The sequence below is a fragment of the Crotalus tigris genome, unplaced genomic scaffold (genome assembly GCF_016545835.1).
Source record: "Crotalus tigris isolate CLP2741 ecotype Arizona unplaced genomic scaffold, ASM1654583v1 scf7180000019762.1414395, whole genome shotgun sequence".
NCBI lineage: Eukaryota > Metazoa > Chordata > Lepidosauria > Squamata > Viperidae > Crotalus > Crotalus tigris.
Window position 1 is genome coordinate 528,391 of NW_024097700.1, and position 15,046 is coordinate 543,436.

Consider the following 15,046-nt stretch of genomic DNA (forward strand, 5'->3'; position numbering starts at 1 on the left):
CCAACAAGCTGCTGTTCTCTGTCATCAAAGCGCAGGTCGTACAACAGTGGCCTTAAGTTAAGATTCTTAACAACAAAGGCATTTTCTTGACGTGGAACCAAATTCCAAAGGAGATGGCCAATACTCCTCCACTTGATGTGAAGAAGGCATTGAGCAACAATTGATCCTATGGCCTCAATGACCTTTTCCAGCTCCATGATAACAAAGATTTATCATAACCTTGCTAATATCAGATATACCTGCTTGATGCAACTGATACAGAGAAGCAATTGACTGCATACAGAGAGAGAGAGAGAGAGAGAGAGAGAGAGAGAGAGAGAGAGAGAGAGAGAGAGAGAGAGAGAGAGAGAGAGAGATGAACACCTATGCATGTACACATATCTCTTTGCCTGTTTTTTTAGATCAAGAACACCAATTCAGGAGTGAAATCTCCTCCTTCCTTCTTAGGTCTGGTGCTTGTTTCAGCTCAAAGCCCTGAATCCTGAAATCTGGGCATTTTTTAATCTATCCCCTTTGCTTCATTCCACTACCTCCACAACCAAACTTAAAATAGGTGGGTATTTTTTTTTGTCATTGGTAGTTTTATCCAGCTTGAGTCAATGGAAGGTAAAATTATTTTTTTTTAAGTTCAACATGGATTAAATATTAAAAGAGAGACTTATTATCAGTTTTCATCTGTGCTGGTATAGTTCTTGATGGCATAGTGGTTTCACTATTGTTTGTAATAGCCATATAATTATTTATAATTACATAATTATAATTATTTAGAATGATGCTTCATATTTTAATTGTGATATAATTTAATCAAGTTGAAATTTATATTATTAAAATGAGGTCATCTGAATCTATGAAAATAGAACAATGCTGAATATACTGTTAATTGCAGAAACCTGTCTTTGGGGAAAAATAGGAACATTTTATGATTTTGTGGGCTCACTCACAAAATGGTTGCCCGGGTAGGTTTGAGCAATCATAAAATACTCTTATATCAAAAGGCAAACTAAATGCTGAGCTGCAGCTAGACATGTTCTGCTTTTAGCAATGCAGATTATGCCTAATGATAGTTTTTCATTTTTAATTGAAATAATGTATCATATCATATCAAATAAATAAGGTGGGGTAGAGGGCTTGCTAGGCTGGAAGGAACATTTAAAGCAGATTTTCATTCTTAGGCATTGTGTAATCTGTTTCTTCTGAGAAAGCATCCATATTTTGAAATTGTATTTGCTCCCATTCCTACTGTAAGTTATCAAATTTGTAATTTCCAATTAGTTTATATTATATCATATGTTAATTTTCTGATTCCTGTTGCTGTTTTAGGAATAGAATTCCTGGAACTTCCAGATCACTTATAAGTTTTAGTTCCCGTACATTGGGATGACATTAGAACAGAGAAAACTGCTACATCTAATTTCAAGAAAGATAAACTGCAGCTTTTTTAATATATCAACTTTATAAATTGTACTCTCTGCTCTTCAGGAAATATATCTGCCATTATCTTGTGGTGTAATAATTGTGCTTTCTATACAAATATCAGAACTCATTTCAAAGTTTGCTTTTATCAATGTTTGCTAGACAAATAAATATTAATGGTGTTAATTTTTATTTTAATGGATATTTTTAATGGTATCATTGTCTAGACTAGAGAGACCCAACAATACACCAGATTTTCCTATTTAAATTTCTATACAATTTTAAAAGAAAAAAATATTTCTGATCTGAAATGAGAGCAACATTCCTTATAAATTTAGCCATATAAAAAGACAAATAACATTAATGTTTAATTCTAACTGGTTGCAAAGATATGTCCTCCTGCTTAGATATTGAATTTATTGATATTGACATTATGAGCACCACAAGGCCCATTGCTTGCCTGTTGCTTGTAGTAGTGACATCCTGTTCTTTCACTAATGCTGAAATAAAACATAGTCCTATTTCTGCACATTAAGTAAGAGAAGAATATTCTTTACCTTGGGCAGTAAAATGCCTTGGGCCAGCCCTGGGGGTGACTCTATGAAAAAAAGGTATTTTCTAGAAACAAACCCTTCTTTTTTAGCTATTTTTCTTTCACAAAATTAGACTTCTATAGAAATATAACTTGTCAATTATTTATAACTGCACCAGCCCTCTTTCATATTACTTTTGTTTAGTAAACCATACAATCCTTTCCACTGTGCAGGAGGGGAATTAAACATAAATGAATGAACAATATGTGATTTCCCTCTCAGATTCCACTCATTGCTCACTGATTGTACAAAGCTCTGATTATTAGAGCTTGATTTAGATGATCAAATCCCAGCTTATTAAGTGGATATAACTGAAACATCATGATTCAGATGCAGCTGCTTCATTCCTCTCTCTCTGCAAGCAGTAAAACAAATGATCAGGCCACATTTAATCATGGTTTTCTGTTGCATCCATGTCACTTTCAAAAATGCTGACTGGGAATTACAGTCTCGGTACATCTGGTGATCACTAGACTGGGGAAACTCGGTCAGCAGAATCCTTTCCTTTTTTTCCCTTTTTCCTTTTTTTTTGTTAGTAAAGCCAAGCAGCCATATAAAGTATAAATAATGCAATCCAAAGCCGATCCTATCATTATTTCTCAACTATAGGGTGTTTTTTTTTTTTTTACTGATCCTTTTCCAGAAAAATAGTCACTTTTTCTTCTGTAAACTTTTTAAATATTAGCTACAAAACTCCCTTTCTTAAGATGTGAGGTAAATTTTTTTTAAAAGATAATAGAATTTCAACATGATACACTATATAAAAGGTCAGCAGATATGCTTCAATTCACTTGCCTTACCACCACTCTTAAATTATTTCCTTCTTTTAAAATATAGATTCTTCAAAGTCCAAAATCGGCTTTGCAACATTTTTAGTTTTAATTGCCTTTTTTTCAAAACTATTTCACATTTCATTGATAAAATTACAAAAAAAGTCACGACAACAAAAGAAATAATTTCCACTCATCTGTTTTCTATGGCATTCAATCAAAATATTTCATTAATGCAAGAGGAATTGCATTTGGAGGCTAAGGGTCACTGAGTAGTGCCCATGGCAACTAAGAAACCATTCTTCACAAAAATGTTGTAAAGAGTAAGTGTTTTAATCCTCAACTTTAATCTCCTTACTTCCTGTTCTCAAAATGGAATATAAATCAGAAAGTGTGAAGCAAAGGACAAGGATGCTGGCGGAAGAGGATTAGTGATGGGGGGGGAAGGACTTTAAGGAATGTAATCATGCTATTTGATGCAAAACTTCAGACCAAAATCAACCAATTCTTTTGAGTCTGCTGAATCAAAAACAACAAAACAAATGTTGTAAATGATCAGAGGATTAGCCTTCTCCCCTCTATCTTTTTCCCACTAATATTACAACAGTAACTGGAATTATTGCAACTCAAAGGCTATTGAATTTGTACTGCAGGTAGGCTAAATAAATTGTGATAGGGCCTCCACTGATCTGTTTGAACTACTATTGTCATCAATAATTATTAATATCCAGTAGTTTATTCCTTTATGATACTGTAGACTCAAGATATTTCTTGATATATTATGCTACTCTACTTAAAGCTACCCAGTCTTAGATTTAGAGTCATGTTGATGCTTCTTTATTGCGTGACAGCCATGTTAATTACATAAAACCAAAGTAGGTTATCTTAGTTGATTTCTCAAAGCAAAGGATTACAAGTTAAAAACTCACTATGTCTTATAGTAATTAGCAACCAACTGCAACCTGACCTAGAAAAATGGATAATATATATAATTAATAATAAATATAATGAATAATAGATCATTCACAGTGAAATGCCCAGGTTTGCTGATGAACCTTAAATTATTTAGGATGAATAAGAAAGGGACAGAGAAGAACCTCAAAATATTTATCCAGTGTGGATGAATATTAGAATACAAACATGCTGCATTGTAAGTTAGCATAAAGTGATGCTTATGAGGCAAAATAAGTGTGACTTTGAATATATAGTAAACTGATAAATAACTAAGCAGGAAGGACACCTTGCTGATAGATATTACAATGAAAATGTCTACTCTGTATGCAGATTCTGAACAAACAAACTTTATGTGGGGATTTAATGGAAAGGGAACAAAAATATAACTGCCAGTATATTCCCTTACAGTATATAAATTAGTGCATACAGTAACAATACTATTTAATGGCCGTGAAAAAAATGCTGTAGAAATGGAATAAATGTGGAGGGGGTGCTAAAGCTTTTTCCTCTAAGAAAAAAATAATATTTGTGATTTCAGCACATAAAAAGGAATCTCGTGTTATTAGTCATTTAGTGATTATGAATGATGAATAAGTACCGTACACATTCAAAAAGAAAAGAATAAGTGTGGCTATTAATCGGGATGTCCTTAAAGGAGTTAATACCTCCTGGTCATAATGGCTACATGCAATGTTCATTAAAGGACATAAAATACCTTTGAATTTCATTTCCTGGATGCTATTGCGCTCTTTGACAACTTCCCTATGAGGCATCTTCCTCATAATGGGGATAGAACGCTTCCTTTTTTCATTACTTATTTCTGTTACTGGATTTATACCCTGCCTCTATTTAGTGCAACCCACAGTGACATATATAATGTTCTCACTTTCTTGTTCCAACAACTCTGTCAGGTGGGTTGGCCTGAAAGACAGTGACTGGCCCAAAGTCACCCAGCTGGATTCCATGCCTTAGAGCAGGAGTCCCCAACCCCCGGTGTGTGGACCAGTACCGGGCCGCGGCATGCCAGCAACTAGGCCACACAAAAGCAAAGCCCCATCTGTGCGATGCAGGCAGCACACAAAACCACGCACCCTCCGGTCCATGGAAAAACCTCTCTCCATGGAACTGGTCCATGATGCCCAAAAGGTTGGGGGCTCTGCCTTAGAGAATGCCCAGTTTTCAGTTTCTAGTCCAACATCTTAACCACTATACCAAAGTGGCTATGGATTTAGATTAGATTTTATAAAGCATATCTCTTGTTATATTCTAACAACCTATTATCTATTAGTTATTTTTTTATTATCTTTTATTATCAGAAAGAAAAAAAAATACATGAGATCACTGGAAAATATGCATAGCGATAGACAGATGAAGTAAATTATGAAAATTCTAACAGCATGTAATGTAGACGAGGGATTTTGAAGATATATTGCAGCGCTGATTAATACTAAGATTCAATCATTGAAGATCAAAATGCCAAAATGTCTTGAAGATAAAGAAAGAAGAGTAGCATGTTGAAAGTTTCTGCTGTCACATGAAAAGATTTTATAGATCTGCTTAAGAGAGCAGATAGAGACTGGCCTTAGACTTTCATTTCATAAAATCTGTGTGTGACAATGCCTGTTCATGGAAAAATAGTTAGAGGTGAACATGTCATCCAAAATGCTTAGGAAAATTTGATTGTACAGTATATGTATATATGTTACCTTAGACCAGACTATCATCTAATGAAATTTGCTTGGAGAACCTCTGTATTTTATATTTATGAACATGCATGCAGCAAATATCCAACAAATATGAGAAAATGAATATAGTATTATTTCCTCCACATCTGATTAAGAGTTGGCCAGAAAGGACACCAGAAGTGATAATGTTTGGAAACCTCATATTGTAAACTGGGTAAAATTGGTATGTTAAAGGTATTGCTCAGTCAGGTTGTGGGTGGAAAAGTGTCCTTGAGATATTTATCTACTTAGCACATCCACCAGAATAAACCTTAATGTGATGTCAATATTTTTATGAATTATGAAAAGTGCATCTTAAGAATAAGTATTCTGTTGATCCCTTCCCCAATAGTGCAAATTTTATAAGCAGGAATGGTGCATTTTTACATTTTCATCTCCCATCTCTGGATATTGCATGGATTTTAAAGATTTAAGTCTCAATTTCTTTATTATTATGTGACACCAAGGCACTGATTCTACCATAGATTGTTACCTAATGCTGCAGTGAGAAAATAACATTACCTGGATGCTTTTAAACCTTTGGCTCCATAATGCTTATCTAACTCTATAATGTCAGTCTTCAGAAGGAATTTTTAAATAATACAATAATAGGAAGCAGGAGTCAAAGTAATAAATGCACTATAATTCCTTCTAGCATGCTTTTATAACAAAATTATCTGCAAGAATGAACAAATATCAAGTATTTTATTCCTGGCTGAATGTATTGAGAAGCATATTTTAGTGGCATCTGATTTCTACTGAACAATAAAGATTATTTTGAGTCTCAATAAGGTGAACAGAAATCTCTGATAAATGATAAGTGATAAGAAAAAGAAAAGTTTTAATAGCTTTTGTGTTGGGAAGTTTGTTCATGCTTCACACCAACTTAAAGCTGTTTTTCCATTCAAGTATAATCAACTGAAAATTGAGAAATTTAAGGCCGTTGTTCCCTTCTAATTACATCTACTTGCTTTACTAAATCATGGGTGATTATCCAATCAAATCTGAAATGAGAAAATGATGGGAATTGAATTTCCATTCATTGTTCTAAGAGCTTATAAAAATTAGAAGAGCTGTCAAGAAAAAAATAAAATAAATTAGTGTAGATGGTGCCTTGTTTTCTAGGATACTTAAATAAGCAACTTTGTTCCTGGGAACTGCTCTTGTTTCCAGATATAGAATGTATTCTGCTAAAATAAGAGTCCTACCTAAAGCAAAAATTAAATAGACTCTACTCCTCTGCACATTTATCTGGACATTAACTCCATTGACGATTACTTCTGAATGCAGTCATAATTTTGCTGAAGGTTGAAGTGTCTTTGTGTGCATATGAGCATTACTGAGGGTTGAAACCAGCATTTGGGAAGAAAAGAGAGAAGGAAGTGAGCTCAAAGAAGAGTAGGCTGAGTAATAGACCAAGAGGGGACAAGAATAAATTCTTATCTCTCTACCTATACCCTATTGTCCCTTTGTAGTTTGTAGATCATGAGGAGCTGAAGATTCAGTCACTGGGTTAGGGTGTCCAACCAATCTTATCATTAGAGTTAGGCTGTCCCTCAAATGCTAAGAAACCAATATTTTTTTCTTTTCACAGTATAATAAGTATATTATTTTCTGCTTTATGTTCAGGTCATTACTTTAAAGGATTCTCCATCAGGCTTCAATAAAATATCACAGTACTTTTTTTTCCTCTACTCCTTTCTCTTCTCTCCCTCACCGAAATATTTCTAATGCCTCTGGAAGATAGAATCACCTTCATGGTATATAAAATTGATAAATTGCCAGTAAGCTTCAGTTATAAACAAAACCCTGTTGAAGTAAATATGTAGGGTAAATAATATAACCTTGAACTTTTTTATAAAAGCTACCCTTTTTGAATAATATCTCATAGTAATTAAAATTAACTGCAGAATATAGATTAAGAACATGAATAAAAAGAATATGTAGCTTTGACCTCAGAAATACATATGTATGAAAGCGGTAATAGCTGGTGAAAATGGAGTTCATGGTTACAGTATGAGAAACATCTCATTCTGAGATGAAGGATGGAGACAAATGAGAAATGTTGTTAAAAAAAACACAACCCTTTGTGTATCTTTTTACTTTTTTAAAATAGCTACTTAGTATAATCTTAGACAAAATCCCAAGTATAAAGAATTATTTTGAAGTTTAACAAGTATTAATAATGCTGTTTTGCTTTGCTTATTCTCCAAAATTATAGCAATGTCTAGTGAAGATATACCCTAGATATAACATATAGCTTTGTAGAAGAAAATACTGAAGAATTATATTTAAGGTTAGCATAAACTGAACTGACAGCTGGCAACTAGCCACTGTTATTTGGTCACAATACACAATACAAACCCTGAATTCTCAAAATTAGAATAGTTTTAAGAGTAGACGTGATTATATCGCCCCCTTTTTTTCTTGATCTTTTAGTATGTATGATAAATAATCAGTTTCCAGATTTGGACTCGGTATTGTTGGTTGTAAAAGGGGAATCCTTAGTATCTATAAGTCTTAAGGCATGACACTATGAAAGTTCTGGCCTCACTTCCCCTTGGGTGCAGCTCTGGAAATAAATCAATTTTAAAAAGATATTAGCAGGAAGTCTTGTGATCCAGATAAACTTCTGCCCTGACCTTCTGTTTTGCTTTCAGTTGCGTGCCACTACAGAACTGGATCAAGACATTCTCAATGACTGTCTGACTATCCAGGCTATTCAGGTCCCTTCATCTCCCCATGATGTTTCTGCCACCACTGTCCAACAATCACCGGGACATGTCCATGACCTTTACTCAGGTATCGTATTCTTCGATTTTATTTTATTTATTAATATAAATAATGCTCAAGAAAAATAGGTTTTGGTTTCAGTGATGTAAATCACATCTAGGTTTCCAAAATGACATCAGATATGGTGTAATTGTGTTTCTTTGTTGTTGCTGAGTTTTAAAAATAATACATGGAAATACGGTAATAGACAAAATAATTCAAAGAAATGTAACCACATTACTTGAAAAATCCCTTCTCAGCTCTTCTTCCAGAAAAAAAAGTGTAAATTGTGGGCATTAAAGGATGTGTCAAATATCTATTGCTGCAAGCCTAATGTAAATTTATCCTTCCAGGTGTAATATGAAAAAAAAGGGAAGAAAGTTGCTCTTTTAGCCCGGCTAATCATTTCCTCAAAATGCTTGACTATACTCTAGCTTGATGGACCTTCTAAATCTTTACAAAATTTCACTGGGTATATGCTTGATAAACAGCAATATGTGTGGTAGATTAGGTTTGTAGCAAAATACAGAATCTTTATAAAATATCTCATACTTTTTTTAAAAAAACCTAATAATATTATTTAATGGATTTGTTTCAAATTTTATGTGATTTGTACACTGTCACCCTGTTTTGTTTTTGAGATTTTTTAAAAAATCTGTTATTTTAAAACAATTTTATCCTGGAATATAAAACATTGAGAATATTGACAAAATATTCTCAATAATTACTGCTCCAGGATAAAATCATTATATTTTATTCACAAGCTTTTGAGGATGCTTCCAAGTAAAGCATTTATTGCTTAATTACACCATGTAATTAATGAAATAGTCAGGGAAGCCAGGAAGCCATTTTTAACTCTTCCTCTCTGCCCATATTTTCTTCCAGTTTTTTTTTCCTAAATAAACCTATTATGAGGGGAAATTTGCACTTGCTACATAATGCTTCTTGATTGGTAGCACTAGGAGTTTATTTGATTGGACCCTTGAACAATCAATTTAATTCATAACTTAAATACAAGCTATTATGTTTGCTGTTTAGTTGAATGGAATCCCTAAGACATGTATTCATTGCTACACATTATTACACGGCATGGTTATTTCATGGTATACAAAAAAGAAATACTGTACTTTAATATTGCTTCTGTCTGATTAATCGGCTATAGGTTTTGTTAGGTAGATATTTCAGTAACTCCTAATATAGAAATAAAGACCCACAATATGGATCAAGGAAAGAAGAAAAGAAGGAAATAGCTGTTATGGGAAGCATTTAATTACTTGGGAAGAAAACAGAACAGAAATGAAATGAAAAGATTTTCCAAGGATATTGGTTTGATATCACTGAATTACAAGTAGTGCCATAACACGAAAATATTAAGATTATTAAAAGAATTAGAAACAGGCGGCACAATTATTTTTCATGCAAATCTTTCAAAAATAGAAAAATCTAAGAATATCATGCTTTTCTTTCTTAATGAAAGGTGTCACTCTATCTTTCCATGCCATTCTTTAGGTGTATTGTGTTATATATGAGTTTGCATTAATTATATGATAAAATTAAGGAGGAGAAATAACACATCTTTTAAATCAAATAATTGTGTGTTGGGTGTAAAAGTGATTTTGCGCTTGAGGATCTAGCCCAGGGGTAGGCAACCTTGGCTCTTTTATGACTCGTGGACTTCAACTTCCAGAATTCCTGAGCCAGCATGGCTGGCTCAGGAATTCTGGAAGTTGAAATTCACGAGTCATAAAAGAGCCAAGGTTGCCTACCCCTGATCTAGCCACATGGTTTGGGGGATTTTGATCTTATCTTTTTTGAACACCTTTTTTGTTCTCTTCTTGGCACAATACAGGTAGTCTTTGACTTACGACCACAAGTGAGCCCAAAATTTCCATTGCTGAACACCACAGTTGTTAAGTGAATTTTTGCCCCATTTTATGATCTTTCTCGCCACAATTGGTTTTCTTTTCTTTTCTAACATTTTATTAAGTTGTGAGGTAAAATACAAACTGCAAAGCGAATGGTAGGATGCAATGGGGAGGAAAAAGGGAGAAGAAAGTGAGGGAAAAGGAGGAAAAAGAAAAAAAAAGAGATTGACTTCCGACTTCCCCTGTTGCAGTAGAATAAAGCATTAACGTCGAACCTCATCTTTTTACTTTTTCATAATAGTAAAAACTAGCCATTTCTGTAACAACAAATCAGTGAATCAAAGTTTCATTTTTTTCCACCTCAAACACAAATTCCAGGAGCAGTCTCCATGTAGAAACAAAGGTACTTATATTCCTTTCTTTAATCAAAACAGTCAGTTTAGTCAGCTCCATCAGCTTCTATAGCCATTCATCCATAGTGGGAACTGAAATGTCCTTCCATTTTTGTGCATACAGTAGTCTTGCTACTGTCAACATATACAGGATCAAAGTTCCAATTTTTTTTTTCAAGTCTTTTTCCATTAAACCCAAAAGAAAAGTTTCTGGTTTCATGTTTATTATTACTTTAAGGGTTTTTCTGCATCAGTATGAATCCTTCTCCAATATTTTTTTATTTTTTGCCACAATTGTTAAGTGAATAACAACAGTTGTTAAGTTAAGAATTTGGCTTTCCCATTGCAAAAGATAATTACATGATCCCAGGATACTACAACCATCACAAATACTTGCCATTGTCCAGTGACCAAATTTTGATCACATGATCATGGGGGATGCTGCAATGGCACAAGTATGATAAAACAGTCATAAGTCACTTTTTAGTGCCATTGTAACACTGAAAAGTCACTAACCAAGTGGATGTAAGTTGAAAACTATATATGTAGCAGATGTAATATTAAAAATATATGCATAGGATATGTTGCATCTTATATCTATGGAACTTGATTGTTGTATAGCAGTGCATAGCCATCTGCAGCTAGCTCCAATGATGCTAAAACAGCTGCCATAATGATGCACACAAATTATGTAAGAGGGGTATTTGCGTCACAACAGCACAATTCACATGTGGACATCTCCTCACTCCTGGAGCTGTCCCTGTAAAGTCAGAAAATTGTACCTGCACAAATTGCTTCTTTTGTATGTAGAAAACATACAAAGGATCTTTATTCCTTTGCAATTGGCCCAGATTTAGTAAAGATAATGAGCACTCCAATGTGAAAAGAGAAATTATTACATGTAAAATGTGCCTTGTCCATTCAATACACAAGGGACCAGAAATTAATCTAAATTAAGGCTTTTCAGTTTTTTTTCATGCTTTCCAACCTGTTAATTACAAAAACAAAAAAATCCCAGGACTTTGATCTAGAGGGAAAGATTTATTGATAGAATATTGATTGTATTTGAGTTTTTTTTAATTCTTAGACTCTCACAGAACCCCATCAATTTCCCAGAGAACATGGTTTGAAAAATAGATAATTAGTATTAAAAGATCAGGTGAACTTGTAATAAGACACCTCTCGCCTACTTTTAATTACAAAGCCTATTATAACTATTGTGATTGATTTTAATTTACAGTTCTTGCAGTTATTTTCAGAGTTAATTTTTGAGAAGGAAAAGCAATATTCTAACAGGCTGGTATTATACTTACAATTATGATGAACATGCTGTGAAACAATATACATGGCAGAGACGTCCAAAGAAAGGTAAAATTCACAGTGTAGATCCATCAGTCTTTCCAAGAGGCCATTTAAATTTGCTTTCAGATATTTTTGTGATTGGCAGCTGGAACAATTGATTAAGAGAGGCAGATGAACATATTGGAAACTCTTATTGCTTTTGTGATTAAGAGCCAGTGAAATCCCCAAAACAATAAATGTGAGCTATGGATTAAAATCTGTCTGGCTAAAAGTGAAGGTCTTTGCATCAGATCTTTCCCCTGCCAAAGAGCTGCCTCTTTCCTAATTCAGAAGACAGTTTCTCATTAAAAATTTTGTTTCGTCCTCTAAAAAATGAAATAGAGATGACTGTCATTATTTGTATTGATTTATGACAGGATATTTTAAATCTTTTATTTCCCACAATATAAGCAAAATACATTTTCCCTTTGTTAGCTGCTTACTCTAGTGGGGAAAAATCCTTTAATTGTAAAATGAGTAGTATCACATACTTTAATTATGGATTTTTTAAAGATCTTGAGTTAATCAACCTATGAAGTTATTGTTTAAGCAGTTGATACCCTTATACTACACACATCTGGTCAGAAATAAGTCCTATTAACTGAGCTTATGTCAAAGTAAATAAGTAAAAGTAAGCAGTCTTAAGAGTTACCCAATGGGAATTAGCATCATCAAAATCACTAGGAAGTTCATATTTATAAATATGAATCTTTTAAATTATGTATAATTATGTACTGTAATTAGCTAAAGAGCTATTGATTCTGAGATTCTGTTTAAGTATTTTATTTTATTTTTATTTTTGGCCCAAATGGCTGCTTTCCTTTTCTAGTAAATAGGAGAAGGTATTGTGTTCCATTCTAAGTTTTCACTCTACATAAGAAAGCATGGTACCATTATTGGAAAAGCTGAAAATATGAAACCCAAAATATGAAAATGCAATTTAATATAAGCCTTAAATATATCCACCATTTTCAAAGTGGGCAGAAAATGGCTGCCATGGGGAACCAATTAGTTACAAAGCCAGTACTTTTCTCTGCTACCCTTTCAATCCTCTTTCCCAGAAAATGGCCCCACCCTTTTCATTTTCTAAGAAAACTTTGATACCCAGATGTATTTAAGGAAATGCAACTTCCCATTCAAAACAGCAGCCACAACATATGCAAATAATCAAATAGGACAAGGAATATGAAAAGACAGGTATCTGTGAGCACATTGGTATGTTTAGTTGCAGTGTTGTGAACCTGCTCACTCGAGTCAATAAATATATTCCAAAACATTAAAAAGTAATTTTAATTTATTCAATGATACCTAAAAATATGGCTTTGCACTCCTAAACTGCAGTGGTTGTCAGTTTGAACAGTACTGTTCAAATGATAGTTCCATTTGTTTTATAATTCCTCAAGACATGAAACAGAAACCTTATAGTACTTTTACATTTGGCTTATAAAATATAGCTGGGTATATTTAAAGAGAAAAGAGGGTTTTTTTAATCTGAAAAAAAATGTGCAAATAATATACTTAGGACAATTAATTTCAACATTACTAATAATTAAGATGAAAAAACATGGCAATTCTGTATTTGGGAAAAATATTTAAATTACAGAGTACTTTCTGTTCTTAGAGGAAAAGTGTTAAGCACTAATTCGGCAACAGTTTAAGAACGCTATCTCTCATCTCTTAATTGCAAGTACAATAGCATTATCCATCACCTCTATGTTTTTTTTCTTTTTCTTTTTCTTTTGGAATACATAAATATGAAGCCTCATATAGACATGCTTTGTTTCTAACAGATTATGTATGAGTTGAGAAGCATCCAAGTGATGAGGTATTACACAATGACTGCATAATTTTTACTAAATATTTATCACAAGTATTATTCTGTCTCTGTCTCTCTTTTCTCTTTCCCTAACATACATTCACAAATATGCATACATACCTACACACCATGTGTAGATATGTGAATGTACATTTAGAGATAAAGAGATGGTATCTTCAGTTCCCAAAAATTTACTTGTTTTCAAACAATAGCTCTGTGTGTATGTATGCACATAAACATGTGTTTATGCATGCAGTAGGCAGGAAAAATGGAAGGAGAGATTTCAGATTCATTTCCCTCTTTCTCTTTCCTTCTCTTTCAGATACAGACCCCCTCTTCCTTGTACTGCAAAAGTAGCATTTACACTTTAGTAAATATCCTATTGACACCCAGTGTATATTTCTTTCCCTTGTAAGTCAGAATATCCCACTCATCCGCCAAGGGGGAAAAAGCTTGTTAAATCTCTTCTGCCCATATCACTCTTTCAATCCCATGTAAGGAACTTAGTCACATCTAAAAGGAAATCAGAAATAAATTAAGACTAGATGGGCTACATTGACAGAGGGACAGAATCAAGATCACGTGAAGTGTTAATACTTTACAATGCCTTGGTAAGACCACACTTGGAATACTGCATCCAGTTTTGGTCACCGTGATGTAAAAAAGATGTTGAGACTCTAAAGAGTACAGAGAAGAGCAACAAAGATGATTAGGGGACTGGAGGCTAAAACATATACGGAATGGTTGCTGGAATTGGGTATGTCTAGTTTAACGAAGAGAAGGACGAGGGGGGACATGATAGCAGTGTTCCAATATCTCAGGGGCTGCCACAAAGAAGAGGGAGTCAAGCTATTCTCCAAAGCGCCTGAAGGCAGGACAAGAAGCAACGGGTGGAAACTAATCAAGGAGAGAAGCAACCTAGAACTAAGGAGAAATTTCCTGACAGTTAGAACAATTAACTAGTGGAACAACCTGCCTTCAGGAGCAGTGAATGCTCCAACACTGGAAGTTTTTAAGAAGAGACTGGACAGCCATTTGTCCGAAATGGTATAGGGTTTTCTGCCTGAGCAGGGGGTTGGACTTGATGACCTCCAAGGTCTCTTCCAACTTTATTATTATTGTTATTGTTATAGATCAAACAATGTATTTCTTCACACAGTTCATGGAACAGCAGCCTATACCTCTTTCTTTTTCTGAAGTTCAAGCATAAGTAGCCTTCCTTAAATGTTTAAACATAATAATTGTTGGGAGAATTTCCCTGGGTCCCTTTTTTTCTGAACCGGGGAAAAAACCATGAGCAATCAAGACACAAGGCGAGGTCCTGGAAAAGAGGTCTCTCTTTTTATTCCAGAAACAATAATGGGAGTTCTTTTGGGGGGCAGCTGGCAATTCACTGGTACATCAGC

At 33.9% G+C, this 15,046-nt stretch overlaps 1 protein-coding gene across 14 annotated transcripts in view; it reads left to right on the forward strand.

Annotated features, from left to right (window-relative positions):
• The window catches only part of GLIS3 (GLIS family zinc finger 3), a 138,013-nt gene that overhangs the window by 98,702 nt on the left and 24,265 nt on the right, over positions 1–15,046 (forward strand). For all 14 annotated transcript variants that reach the window (XM_039364466.1, XM_039364461.1, XM_039364453.1 and 11 more), the window contains one exon: positions 8,115–8,256. In XM_039364466.1, coding sequence (XP_039220400.1) covers positions 8,115–8,256 — 142 coding nt within the window. The remainder of the gene's footprint in view (positions 1–8,114; positions 8,257–15,046) is intronic.